The sequence below is a fragment of the Trachypithecus francoisi genome, unplaced genomic scaffold (genome assembly GCF_009764315.1).
Source record: "Trachypithecus francoisi isolate TF-2019V2 unplaced genomic scaffold, Tfra_2.0 Lachesis_group14, whole genome shotgun sequence".
NCBI classification, from domain to species: domain Eukaryota; kingdom Metazoa; phylum Chordata; class Mammalia; order Primates; family Cercopithecidae; genus Trachypithecus; species Trachypithecus francoisi.
In genome coordinates this window covers 51401579-51414420 of record NW_022681459.1, presented here as the reverse complement: position 1 = coordinate 51414420, position 12842 = coordinate 51401579, and the positions used below count along the sequence as shown (strand labels likewise).

The 12842-nt window shown below is 54.4% G+C and overlaps 1 protein-coding gene across 3 annotated transcripts; it reads right to left on the bottom strand.

The window, feature by feature from the left end:
• Nucleotides 1-9449: 9449 nt before the first annotated feature.
• On the bottom strand, nt 9450-12602 carry ARSA (arylsulfatase A). 3 transcript variants are annotated; one of them, XM_033233389.1, is made up of 9 exons: nt 12320-12602; nt 11978-12214; nt 11598-11838; nt 11266-11484; nt 11024-11193; nt 10586-10710; nt 10367-10494; nt 10008-10110; nt 9450-9893 (listed from the first exon to the last, which is right to left on the bottom strand). In XM_033233389.1, exons 2-9 carry the CDS (start codon nt 12193-12195, stop codon nt 9574-9576), a joined length of 1524 nt encoding a protein of 507 aa, XP_033089280.1. In that variant the 5' UTR covers nt 12196-12214; nt 12320-12602; the 3' UTR covers nt 9450-9573. The 3 variants fall into 3 exon arrangements, with proteins under 3 accessions (XP_033089280.1, XP_033089281.1, XP_033089282.1); XM_033233390.1 differs by having other exon boundaries at nt 12413-12602; XM_033233391.1 differs by lacking the exon at nt 12320-12602 and having other exon boundaries at nt 11598-11888; nt 11978-12109.
• Nucleotides 12603-12842: the final 240 nt, after the last annotated feature.

Here is a 12842-nt window from a genome sequence, read left to right as displayed (position 1 = left end):
GACAATGAAGTTTGCCACACTGACTCTTTCACGAAAGATTTCTCTACAACATGTGACGCCATTTGATAGCATTTTATTCACAGTAGAACTTCTTTCAAAATTGAAGTCAATCCTCTCAAACCCTGCTGCTGCTTTACCAACTAAGTTTATGGAATATTCTTTTTTTGTTTTTTTGTAAGAGACAGGGTCTCGCTCTGTTGCTTAGGCTGGAGTGTGGTGGTACAATAATGGCTCACTGCAGCCTGGATATCCTGGGTTCAAGTGATCCTCCCACCTTAGCTTCCCGGGTACCTAGGACCTAAAGCAAGTGCTGCCACACCTAGCTAACTTTTTTTTTTCTTTAACAGATGGGATCTCACTGTGTTGTCCAGACAGGTCTCAAATTCCTGGTCTCAAGCAATCCTCCCACTTCAGCCTCCCAAAGTGTTGGGATTACAGGGCCTGAGCTACTACACTCAGCCCTGTGCAGTATTCTAATCCTTTGTTGTCATTTCAACAGTGTCCATAGCATCTTCACCAAGAGTAGATTCTATCTCAGGAAACCACTTTCAGCCAGGCACGGTGGCTCATGCCTCTAATCCCTGTAATTTGGGAGGCCGAGGCAGGAGAATCACTTGAGCCCAGGAGTTCAAGACCAGCCTGTGCAACATGGTGAGACCCCGTCTCTACCAGAATAAGTAAAAAAACAAGAAAAAAAAAAACTTTCTTTGTCCATAAGAATCAATTTTTCATCGGTTCAAGTTTTCTCCTGAGATGGCAGCAATTCAGTCACATCTTCAGGTTCCACGTTGAACTCTAATTATCTTGCTATGATTATATTTTCAACACATCTGCCGTTACTTCCTCCACTTGGACTTGTCACCTCAAAGTCATCCGTGAGGGTTAGAATCAACTTATTTCAAGCCCTGTTAATGATGATATTTTGACCTATTCCTGTGAATCATGAATATTATGAATATTCTTTTTTTTTTTTTTTTTTGAGATGGAGTCTCGCTCTGTCGCCCAGGCTGGAGTGCAGTGGTGGGATCTCGGCTCACTGCAAGCTCCGTCTCCCGGGTTTACACCATTCTTCTGTCTCAGCCTCCCGAGTAGCTGGGACTATAGGCGCTCGCCACCTCGCCCGGCTAGTTTTTTGTAATTTTAGTAGAGATGGGGTTTCACTATGTTAGCCAGAGTGGTCTCCATCCCCTGACCTTGTGATCTGCCTGCCTCAGCCCCCCAAAGTGCTGGGATTACAGGTATGAGCCACCACGTCCAGCCATCATGAATATTTTTTTTTTTTTTTTTTGAGACGGAGTCTCGCTCTGTTGCCTGGGCTGGAGTGCAGTGGCCGGATCTCAGCTCACTGCAAGCTCTGCCTTCCGGGTTCACGCCATTCTCCTGCCTCAGCCTCCCGAGTAGCTGGGACTACAGGCGCCGCCACCTCGCCCAGCTAGTTTTTTGTATTTTTAGTAGAGACAGGGTTTCACCGTGTTAGCCAGGATGGTCTTGATCTGCTGACCTCGTGATCCGCTCGTCTCGGCCTCCCAAAGTGCTGGGATTACAGGCTTGAGCCACCGCGCCTGGCCGTGAATATTCTTAATGGCGTCTAGAATGGTGAATGCCTTCCAGAAGGTTTTCAATGGACTTTGCACAGATCCATTAGAGGAATCATTCATCACTATGGCTTTATGAAATGTAATTTTTTTTTTTTTTGAGACAGGGTCTCACTCTGTTGCCCAGGCTGGAGAGCAGTGATGCAATCTTGGCTCACTGCAACCTCCTCCTGCCAGGTTCAAGTGATTCCCCTGCCTCGGCCTCCCAAATAGCTGGGATTACAGGTACTTACCACTACGCTTGGCTAATTTTTGTGTTTTTAGTAAGACGGTGTTTTGCCATGTTGGCCAGGCTGATCTCTAACTCCTGACCTCAGGTGACCTGCCCGCCCCAGCCTCCAAAGTGCTGGGATTACAGGCATGTGCCACCACGTCCAGCCTGAAATTTTTTTTTTTTTTTTTGAGACGGAGTTTTGTTCTTGTTGCCCAGACTAGAGGGCAATGTGGCACGGTCTCAGCTCACTGCAATCTCTCTGCCTCCCAGGTTCAAGCGATTCTCCTGCCTCAGCCTCCCAAGTAGCTGGGATTACAGGTGCACACCACCACGCCTGGCTAATTTTTTGTGTGTTTCTAGTAGAGACAGGGTTTCACCATGTTGGCCAGGCTAGTCTCGGACTCCTGACCTCAGGCAATCCACCCACCTCGGCCTCCCAAAGTGCTGGGATTACAGGTGTGAGCCACCGCGCCTGGTCGTGAAATGTATTTCTTAAATGATATGACTTGAAAGTAGAAATGACTCCTGGATCCATGGGCTGCAGAATGGATGTTGTGTTAGCAGCATGAAAACAACATCGATCTCCGTGTACTTCTCCATCAGAGCCCTTGGGTGACAGGAACATTGTCAATGAGCAGCAATATTTTGAAAGGAATATCTTTTTTCCGAGCAGTAGGTCTCAACAGTGTGCTTAAAGTATTCAGTAAATCAGGCCATAAACAGATGTACTGTCTTCTAGGCTTTGCAGTTCCATTTATAGTGCACAGGCAGAGTGGATTTAGCTTCTCTTCTCTTCCTTTCTTTTCTTTTTTTTGAGACAGAGTTTCGATCTCGAGTGCAGTGGCGCCATCTCGGCTCACCGCAACCTCCACCTCCCGGGTTCAAGCGATCCTCCCTGGCTCAGCCTCCCGAGTAGCTGGGATTACAGGCACCCACCACCATGCTTGGCTAATTTTGTATTTTTAGTAAAGATGGGGCTTCTTCATGTTAGCCAGGCTCGTCTCGAGCTCCCGACCTCAGGCGATCTGCCTGCCTCGGCCTCCCAAAGTGCTGGGATTACAGGTGTGAGCCACCGCGCCCAGCCTAGCATCTTTCTTAAGGGCCCTGGAATTTTCCAAATGGTAAATGAGCATTCAGCTTAAAGACACCAGCTGCATTAGCCCCTAACAAGAGAGTCAGCCTGTCCTTTGAAGCTTTAAAACCAGGCATTGCCTTCTCTCTAGCTATGAAAGTCATAGATGGTGCCGGGTGCAGTAGCTCACACCTATAATCCTCCCACTTTTGGAGGCCAAGGCGGGTGGACCACCTGAGGTCAGGAGTTCAAGTCCAGCCTGGCCAACATGGTGAAACCCCGTCTCTACAAAAAATACAAAATCAGCTGGTGTGGTGGCGCATGCCTGTAATCCCAGCTACTCGGGAGGCTGAGACAGGAGAATCACTTGAACCCGGGAGGCGGAGGTTGTGGTGAGCCAAGATTGTGCCACTGCACTCCAGCCTGGGCTGACAGAGTGAAACTCTGTCTCCAAAAAAAAAAAAAAACTGTACATTGAAAATCTATTGTTTACTCTAGCCACCCTCATCACTTACCTCAGCGAGATCTTCTGGAGAACTTGCTGCAGCTTCTCCATCAGCACCTGCTGCCTCACCTTGTACTTTTACATTATGGAGACGACTTCTTTCCTCAAACCATATGAACCAACCTGTGCTACCTTCCAGCTTTTCTTCTGCAGCTTCCTCATCTCTCCCAGCTTTCACAGAATCAGAGAGAATGAGAGCCTCGCTCTGGAGTAGACTTTGGGTTAATGAAATGTTTTCACTGGTTTGATCTTACATGCAGACCACTTAAATTTTCTCCATATCAGTAATAAGGCTGCCATACTTTCTTTTTTTTTTTTTTTTTTTTTTGAGACTGAGTCTTGTTCTGTCCCCCCGGGCTGGAGTGCAGTGGCACAATCTCAGCTCACTGCAACGTCTGCCTCCAGGGTTCAAGTGATTCTCCTATTTTAGCCTCCTGAGTAGCTGGGATTACAGGCGCCGCCCGGCCAATTTTTTGTATTCTAGTAGAGACCGGATTTCACCATGTGCTGCATCCGCAAGGAAGGCTCTTGTCCTTCACACAAAGGAGCCAAGGAGGCTGGAGGGGGCATAAATAAATGCACTTCCCCCTTCATTACTACTGACCCCCCCTGCACTAGGCTCAGGGTTACAAAGGGGAGGGGACACATCAGACAGCTGAGAGGCAGTGTCCAGGGTGCAGCAGGGCATGAGGTTAGAGTTGAATCAACGCCTGGGGCCAAAATACATAATTTGCATGAATGTGGAGAACAATGTGGCGTGTGCCCGCCCCCCCCCGAGCCCCAGACTGATAGCACTGGCTACCTGGGACTGAGATGAGTGGGCATTACTTGAGTTTCTCTAATGAGTATGCATTATTTTTGTAATTAAAAATATTCAGAGGTGCTGGGCACAGTGGCTCACGCCTGTAATCCCAGCACTTTGGGAGGCCAAGGTGGGCAGATCACCTAAGGTTGGGAGTTTGAGACCAGCCTGACCAACACGGAGAAACCCCGTCTCTACTAAAAAATACAAAATTAGCCGGACATGGTGGCGCATGCCTGTAACCCCAGCTACTTGGGAAGCTGAGGCAGGAGAATCGCTTGAACTGGGGACGCGGAGGTTGCAGTGAGCTGAGATTGCACCATTGCACTCCAGCCTGGGCGACAGACAGAGCGAGACTCCGTCTCAAAAAAAGAAAAAAAAAAATTCAGAGATGAATTTAAACATTGTTCCATTGAAACGTTCCCTGGGCTCCCCCTTCTGGCCACTTGGGGGACAGACAAGCACACGGGCAAGGAGGGGCCACAGGGAGGGGAGGGGAGAAGAGTTTCCCTGCAGGAGCCGCCTCTTACCCTGTCGTTCATGCGATCACTTGGGCTCCGGATATCCCCTCTTCCTTCCTAACGCACCTGAGGGGAAACCACAGAATCAACTTGTTTGTTTGTTCTGTCCATTTCAAAACACACTTAGCCCCTTCGAGAGGACACTGAGCTCCCTGAGGAAGCTGCTCTGTGGGAATGGATGGCTGCCAGCCTGGTGAATGGATTCTCTTAGGCTCACAGGAAGGGACTGTTCTGTAGCTGTGAAGAAAGGGAAGCGCAGGGAATTGTGGCATTTGGGGCCACAGTAACAGTGTGTATGTCAGTGCAAATATGCACGTATATGCATGCTTGTGTGCACATGTGAGTCCTTGTGTGTTCACGTGCATACATCTCTGGGGGGCATGCATCCCCGGATGCATGTGTATGTATGTGCACATGAATGTGAGTGTGCATGTGTGCGTATTTCTGTATGCATACACATGTGCACATACGCATACGTGCACATGCCTGTGTGAGGAGGGTGCATCCGGCTAAAAGAGCTAAGTGATGAAAAACAAGCATTTCTGAACACAAATCAGAGCAAAACCAAAAGCGGAATGGGGGAATGGGAACATCTGCTTCTGGTTCCAACCTTGGGTGCAGAGTGCACTTGAACACCCTCCTCAGAGCTCAGTGGGAGGCATTCCTGACTGGCTCATTTCTTTCCACCCCCACCTCTTGGCTATGTTCTTGTAAGACCAGGTACCCTTCCTTTGTAGCATTTATCATGGTTAGATTGTTACTGAAATAGAAAATACGCAATGACGTCATAAAGTATGCGCATCTTACGTGTGTGGGTTGATTGCTTTATACATATGCATGCATCATGTTATGACCCCTTAAGATTTGGAACATTTGTAGCACCCACAGGTTCTCTGGGGTCCCTGGTCAGGCAATTACACACACCCCACCCTACCAGAGGCAGTGACTTGTATCACACTGAAATCTCAGGTGCATCTGACATCCCGGGATTAAGTTCATCTCCTTTGCTGGACTGTAGCCTGGTGAGTGCAGGGTGGGTCTCCTCTGACAACTCCATGTCCAGCACTGCACGGTGCTGATGCGTAAACACGGGTGGGATTAACTCAGTTGTGCACACTACCCAAGTGAGAGGAAGTGGAGCAGCAGAGCTGGAGGAGGTGCCTGAGACTGTGCTTGGGTGTTAGTATTCATCTAGCTCTTGCCAGAGGGCTCGGTCTTTCCATGTGATACCGGAATCATGCCTCCAGTTCAGTTCCTCTCTGCCCTCCCCTTGAACCACAGCACTGAAATGCTTGTTCCTCAGTGCCCTAAAGAAACAGCACTTGAGGCCGGGCGCGGTGGCTCAAGCCTGTAATCCCAGCACTTTGGGAGGCCGAGACGGGTGGATCACGAGGTCAGGAGATTGAGACTATCCTGGCTAACACGGTGAAACCCCGTCTCTACTAAAAAATACAAAAAACTAGCCGGGCATGGTGGCGGGTGCCTATAGTCCCAGCTACTCGGGAGGCTGAGGCAGGAGAATGGCGTGAACCCGGGAGGCGGAGCTTGCAGTGAGCTGAAGTGAGCTGAGATCCGGCCACTGCACTCCAGCCTGGGCGGCAGAGCGAGACTCCGTCTCAAAAAAAAAAAAAAGAAACAGCACTTGAACATTAATTTTCTCAGAAGGCCATTTTTATACTTTCTGCAGAAAGGGCACACTCGCCAGCAGTTCTGCCACGAGAGGACACCGAACAAAGGAGACAGGGTCATTTATAACCTGACGTGTCCACCCTACTGCTGTGTCCGGTTTCCATTGGTTGGAACGGGACCTCACGTTCTGTAGTTGTCCCGATTGGCTAGCAACTTAGAGCTTTTTAAAAGAGGCAAAGAGAGAGCAGAACAAAGGAAGGAGGAAGTAACTTGAAGAATGCTGATAAAGGTAGAAACACCTTCAAATAAGGAAGAGGAACAGGCTATGGCCTAATGCTTGCTTGGACCCGTATAAGCCTGCCAGGGCAAATAATTAGGCTAAATTGTGGGAGCTAAGAACACAAAGTACATTGATTTCTTTATTACGGCAGTTATTTAAGAATGTTAGTACAGGTCTTTGAATACATTTTGCTTTTAAGAGAAGTTACTAATTACTCCTAGACGGGGAGCAAAGTCTGAAGAGGAACCTCTATTTTACTTTTTACGTCACCACCTGGGGCCAACACCTCCAGACCACAAGGGCATGAGGGCCCTCCGTGTGCCAGCTTCAGGGGCTGCTGGGCACCCCAAGGAAACCACCACCTTATGAGGGTGATTCCAAACACAGCAGGATTTGGGGTGTGGCCAGTGCAGCCCTCAAACCAGACGAAAAGGGTTGAAACAGTTGCACGGTGGGTCCGCAGCACACTGTCTGACACCACAAGCTCACACGGGCACACGTGCCCACCACACAAACCATTCAGAGGCCACACTCCAGCAAGGCTTTTGGCTGCAAATAACAGAACCCTCACTAGCAGTGGCTTCAACAGGCAGGGTTTATTTTCTCCTAGCATTAGAGCTTGGAGCTCTCCAGGTAGACAGCTGGAGACACCAGGTTAGCAGCTGCCCAGCGTCCAGTCAGGGCCTGTGACTGCTGCACAAGCTCCTCACCCCCAGGGCTGCCCCAGTCGTTCGCTACCAAGACTCCTGTCACAGGCTGCTCCTGAACCAATCACTGGATTGATGGGTTCAGGCTGGTCACCGCCCTCCTTGAACAGAAAGAGGCTGCAGCTCCCAGATCAAGGGGCCTTCTTAGCCCAGCACTGAAAGTGGGAGCCCATAAGGAAGGAGGTGGCTGTTTGGTGGCAATGAACAGCGTTTGCCACGGGGAGGTGTCTGAACACCCGGATGGCGTACTCCTCTCACTTGGCCAACACTGAGGGAGCAACCTGCTGTGTGACTGGCCACCTGGGCATGCATGTGGGCCTGGCATGTGTGTGCCATGCTGCACAGACATGGGCAGGTGCTCAGACGGTCCCTCCCTGCAGAGGAGGCCAACAGTGGAGGCAGAGCATTGCTGTTGGAGGGAACAGCCAGGCCACCCTGCTAAGACTGGTGGGAAGGGGGCGTGGGTGGAGGTCTCAAGGGCAAATTAGGTCACTATAAGGGGTTTGCGTTTTCTTCTGAGAAGCCTGTGGATTTTTGAGCAGGAATAGATGCTCAAGCCTGGCCTGATGTTTTACTTGTTTATTTACAGACAGGGTCTCACTCTGTCCCCAAGGCTGGAGTGCAGTGGTACAATTATAGCTCACTACAGCCTCGACCTACTGGGCTCAAGTGATCCTCCCACCTCAGCCTCCCAAATTGCCAGGACAAATGCCACCATGCCTGACTAATTAAAACAAATATTGTTGGCCAGGCGTGGTGGCTCATGCCTGTAATCCCAGCACTTTGGGAGGCTGAGGTGGGTGGATCACCCGAGGTCAGGAGTTTTAGACCAGCCTGGCCAACATGGTGAAATCTCGTCTCTACTAAATAATAAAAAAAAAAATTAGCTGGGCATGGTGGCACGCACCTGTAGTTCCAGCTACTAGGGAGGCTGAGGCAGGAGAATCACTGGAATCTGGGAGGCGGAGGTTGCAGTCAGTGGAGATCACACCACTGCACTCCAGCCTGGGCGACAGAGCAAGACTCCATCTCAAAAAACAAAAACAAATATTGCTCGAGGGCTGGGGTCTCAATATGTTGCCCAAGCTGGTCTGAATTCCTGGTCTCAGGTGATCCTCTCACCTTAAGCCTCCGAAAGCACTGGGATTACAGGAGTGAACCATCGTGCCCAGCCTAACAGACTTTTTTTTTTTTGAGACAGTTTTTCTCTTGTTGCCCAGGCTGGAGTGCAATGGTGCGATCTCATCTCACCGCAACCACCGCCTCCCAGGTTCAAGTGATTCTCCTGCCTCAGCCTCCTGAGTAGCTGGGATTACAGACATGCACCACCACACCTGGCTAATTTTATATTTTTAGTAGAGATGGGGTTTCTCCATGTTGGTCAGGGTGGTCTCGAACTCCCGACCTCAGGTGACCCACCCGCCTCGGCCTCCTAAAGTGCTGGGATTGCAGGCTTGAGCCACCCCGCCCAGCCGACAGATGTTTTTAAGAGATCACTTTGTCTGCTGGGTGGAGAATCTTTCTAGTGGGTCAAAAAGTGAAGGCAGGAGACAGAAGTGTGGGCACAGGTAAAACACAGAGGCCTGGGAGGGTGGAGGGGCCCCAGGAGGGCTGTCTCAGGGGCTGCTGCTGTGCCTTCCTAGGAGCCAGCAGGGGCTCCAGACCCCTTATCCCCACCTGGAATGTGCAACTCATCACCTGGCTTCAGACAGGTTTCTGATAAGAACCAAGGAGGTCCAGTGCCTGTGCCTCTAAGAATGCTTCTTCTTGGGGAAAGTCCTGTCTCTCTCAGGCACTTTGCATCTTCTGAGTCTTCTGGCCACTGAGCCCTCACACCCTCCCACCCCCGTTCCTGGCACTGAAAGGCATGTGGCGCTGCTCCTGTGAACGGATGTGCCCATGTCCTCACGGCTGATGCGTGCCTGTGTACACTGACCCATGCAGATCACCAAGGTGCCAGGGCAGCTTCCAGAGCCAAGACACCAGGGTTCAAATCCCAGCCCAACCTCTTTCTGGCTGGGTGATCTTGGACAAGTCCTGAATCTCTCTGCACCTCAGTTTCCTCATTTGTATCACAGGGGACCGGCACTGGCACACAGCATTATCACAGGATTGGACGCACTGTCACACCTGCAAGTCTCAACTGGTGTTATTATGTTATCAGGTACAAACTCCCTCCAGACACCTGTGCCTCCCCCACAGGCTCACAGTGATGAGCCATCACATGCCCAGGCAGGGCGAGGGGCCCTCAGGCATGGGGATCTGGGCAATGGCAGCAGGCTGGGTGTGGGGTACAGCCAGGACGGCAGCAGATCTGCAGGGCAGGGTCCTCGCCCCGGGCCACCTGGCTGGGGCCGAAGGTCACAGCCGCATCTAACTGGGCCTTGAGCAGCTGAAGCTGTTTCAGGGCTTGTAGCGCCTCTGGGGTGGCCCCGGCCACACCCCCCAGCAGGTTGTAGTTCTCACCAGGGTCCTTGGACAGGTCGTAGAGCAGCGGGGGCTCATGAGCAGTCAGAGAGCTGGAGGCGTGGCAGGCAGGGTCTGCAGTGGTGTCGCTGTGGGCAGAGCCTGGGGAGGTGGCCAATTCTGTGCACGGGGCAGGAGCGAAAGGAGGGGCCAGGGATCTGGGGCTCCGTGGAGGGGTCAGCAGGTCAGGTGGAGGGATTCACGGGGAGGGATTACCCTGGGTGAAGAAGTGAGCCTTGTACTTTCCACTCCGCACAGCAAAAACCCCACGGACCTCATCTGGGTAGGACGGGTAGAAGAAGAGAGACTGCCGAGGGCTCTGGGGGCAGAGTCAGGGGTCACGGGGTTGGACGGGCCCCGAGCACTGCACATACCCGGGGCTGCCAGCCCTGGTGTGAGGCCCTGGACGTGCACTGCTTCTCGCCCACCCCAAGAACCTGAGAGGTGGCGCCACTTGGATGCCGCTAAATGCAGGAGGCCCTGAGGCACAGACTCTCAGGCACTGCCCACGCTCACCCCAGGGAAGGGGTCAGGACAGGGGCCAAGGAGCTGGGACCAGGGGTCACCGGCCCTACCTTGCCTGTGCCCAGCAGCAGGGGGCTGAGGTCAAAGCCATCCAAGGTGACATTGGGCAGTGGGGCCCCAGCCAGGGCTGCCAGGGTGGGCAGCAGGTCCAGGGAGCTGGCCAGCTCATGGGTCACTCCTGGGGGCAAGAGGCTGTGCAGTCACTCAGTTCGCCACCAGGGTTGGGGTGGTGGGGCCAGAGTTCCCAAGGAGAGGGCCTGCGGACTGACCAGGAGCGATGTGACCTGGCCAGAAGGCCAAGGCAGGCTCTCGGACGCCGCCCTCGTAGGTGGTTCCCTTTCCACACCGCAGGAGGCCAGAGCAGCCGCCTCGGGACATACGCATGGTCTCAGGTCTGGGACACAGAAGGAGCTCATAAGCCATGGAGCCACAGCCTCTGAGCCACCGAGGGTGACCAGTGGCCCCACACCTCTAAGTCACAAAGCTTGCCTGGAGGTGCCTAGCATGAGCCTGGCATCTTCCAGGCCTACCATGACCAGTTCTCTGTGCACCTGTGTCTCCTAACTACACCTTGGGTCCCTGCAACGTGGCCAGCATCTCCTGACACCCCCTCACCCACTATGTTCTTGGCCAGCAGCTGAACTGCAAGGCTCCCAGGGCCCTGGTCTGTGACAGGGCGGGAACACCCTGCTGCCCTGCTGGCATACCCATTGTCTGCAGTGAAGATGACCAGCGTCTCTTCAAGCAGCCCCAGGTCCCCTATGGCTGTCATCAGGGTCCCCACGGCTGCATCCAGCTCCATCAGGGAGTCCCCAAATGGCCCACGGCCTGAACGCTCTGCAAAGCTCTGCCCACTGAACTGAGGGTAGTGGGTGTGCTGGGGGCAAAGACTGGAGTTAGCACTGGGTAGGGGTCACGGGTAGCCAGGGGTGGGGCCAAGATCACTTACGTGAGAGGCGTAGTACAGGAAGAAGGGGCGATCCTGGCGCTGGGCGTCGGCCATGAGGTCACGGGCGAAAGCCACATAGCGGGCCTCTAATCTGGGCAGCCAGGGGGGCTGCGCCTCCACGGACAGGTTGGCCAACAGTGGGATGGGGACCAGGCCCTGGTCACAGCCACCGTCGCAGGGTGTGGCCGGTGGGAAGCAGGTCAGGTTCTGGCAGGGGCCCTGAGGCGGGCAGCTCCAGTGAGGGCTGGGGTGGCAGACAGGGCTGCAGGAACATCAAGGGCTGGGGAACTTTGGGAGTTGGGAGGGTGGCTGAGGGCCCCGGTGGTTCCTACCTGGTCATGGGAGTATGGGATGCCTAGAAATCGATGAAAGCCCTGATGCGGGGGCAGGAAGGCCCCCTCAGACCCCACCCCAAGGTGCCACTTGCCGGCCATTCCTGTGAGGTAGCCTCGGGCAGCCAGGACCTCGGCCAGGGTCACCTCCTCCAGGGGTAGGCCCCCCCGGGAGCTGGGCACCAGGACGCCAGGGTACATGCCCATCCGAACTGGGAGCCGGCCGGTCAGGAGGGCGGCCCTGCAGGACAAGTCACAGAGTCCGTGAGGCAGGCAGAAATGTGGCCTTCCCTAGAGAAAGAGACAGACGTTTTTCCGGCCCTCCTGCAATCCATTGGGAGGAAAGGAATGGAGGAGAAGAGGCGCTGCCGCCTCCTTACCGAGAGGGTGTGCACAGAGACACAGGCACGTAGAAGTCTGTGAACCGCAGCCCTCCTGCTGCCAGCTGGTCCAGGTTGGGGGTGGTGGAGCTGGGGTGCCCATAGCAGCCCAGGTCCCCATAGCCGAGGTCGTCAGCAAAGATCAGCACGATATTGGGCGGGCGGGCAACAGCCAGGCCAGCAGCCAGGGCCAGGAGGAGGGACCGCGGTGCCCCCATGGACACGGGATCGAGGGGTCTGTCCCAAGAGAGGGAGGGCCACTTGGCTCCAGCAGGCTCTTTCCGAGACCACAGACCCAGGCGCCGCCCTCCCCTGAGACCCCAGACCCAAATATTCCCCGACCCTGACGGCCGCCTCCTGAAGCTCCAGAGGACCGGGGCCCGACAGTGCCGGGAGACCGTGGGCTGCGACGGAACTCCTCCAGGACCAGGGCACCTTCAGATTCTCGAGCGGAGATCTGATCCTCTTCGCTTAGCGGTCCGGGCTCAGGGTCGGGGGCATAAGTCACTTGACGCTGACCGGCGGAGTCGGTGCAGGGTGAAGGCGCTGGGCGGAGCCCAGGAGGATTCGATCCGGGGCTGCGGGCTCTTCCGCCTCGGCACCGCCCCGTGACCGGTGACCCTCGCGAGGCGGGGCCAGGGGCGGGGCCAGGGGCCCGGGCAGGGGCGGGGCCAGGGGCCCGGGCAGGGGCGGGGCCAGGGGCCCGGGCAGGGGCGGGGCCAGGGGCCCGGGCAGGGGCGGGGCCAGGGGCCCGGGCAGGGGCGGGGCCAGGGGCCCGGGCAGGGGCGAGCGGCGTTGCTGCGCGTGCTCGCTTTGAGACCGCAGTTTGCACGGTGAGGCTGCTGACTGCGGTCGTGAACCGGGC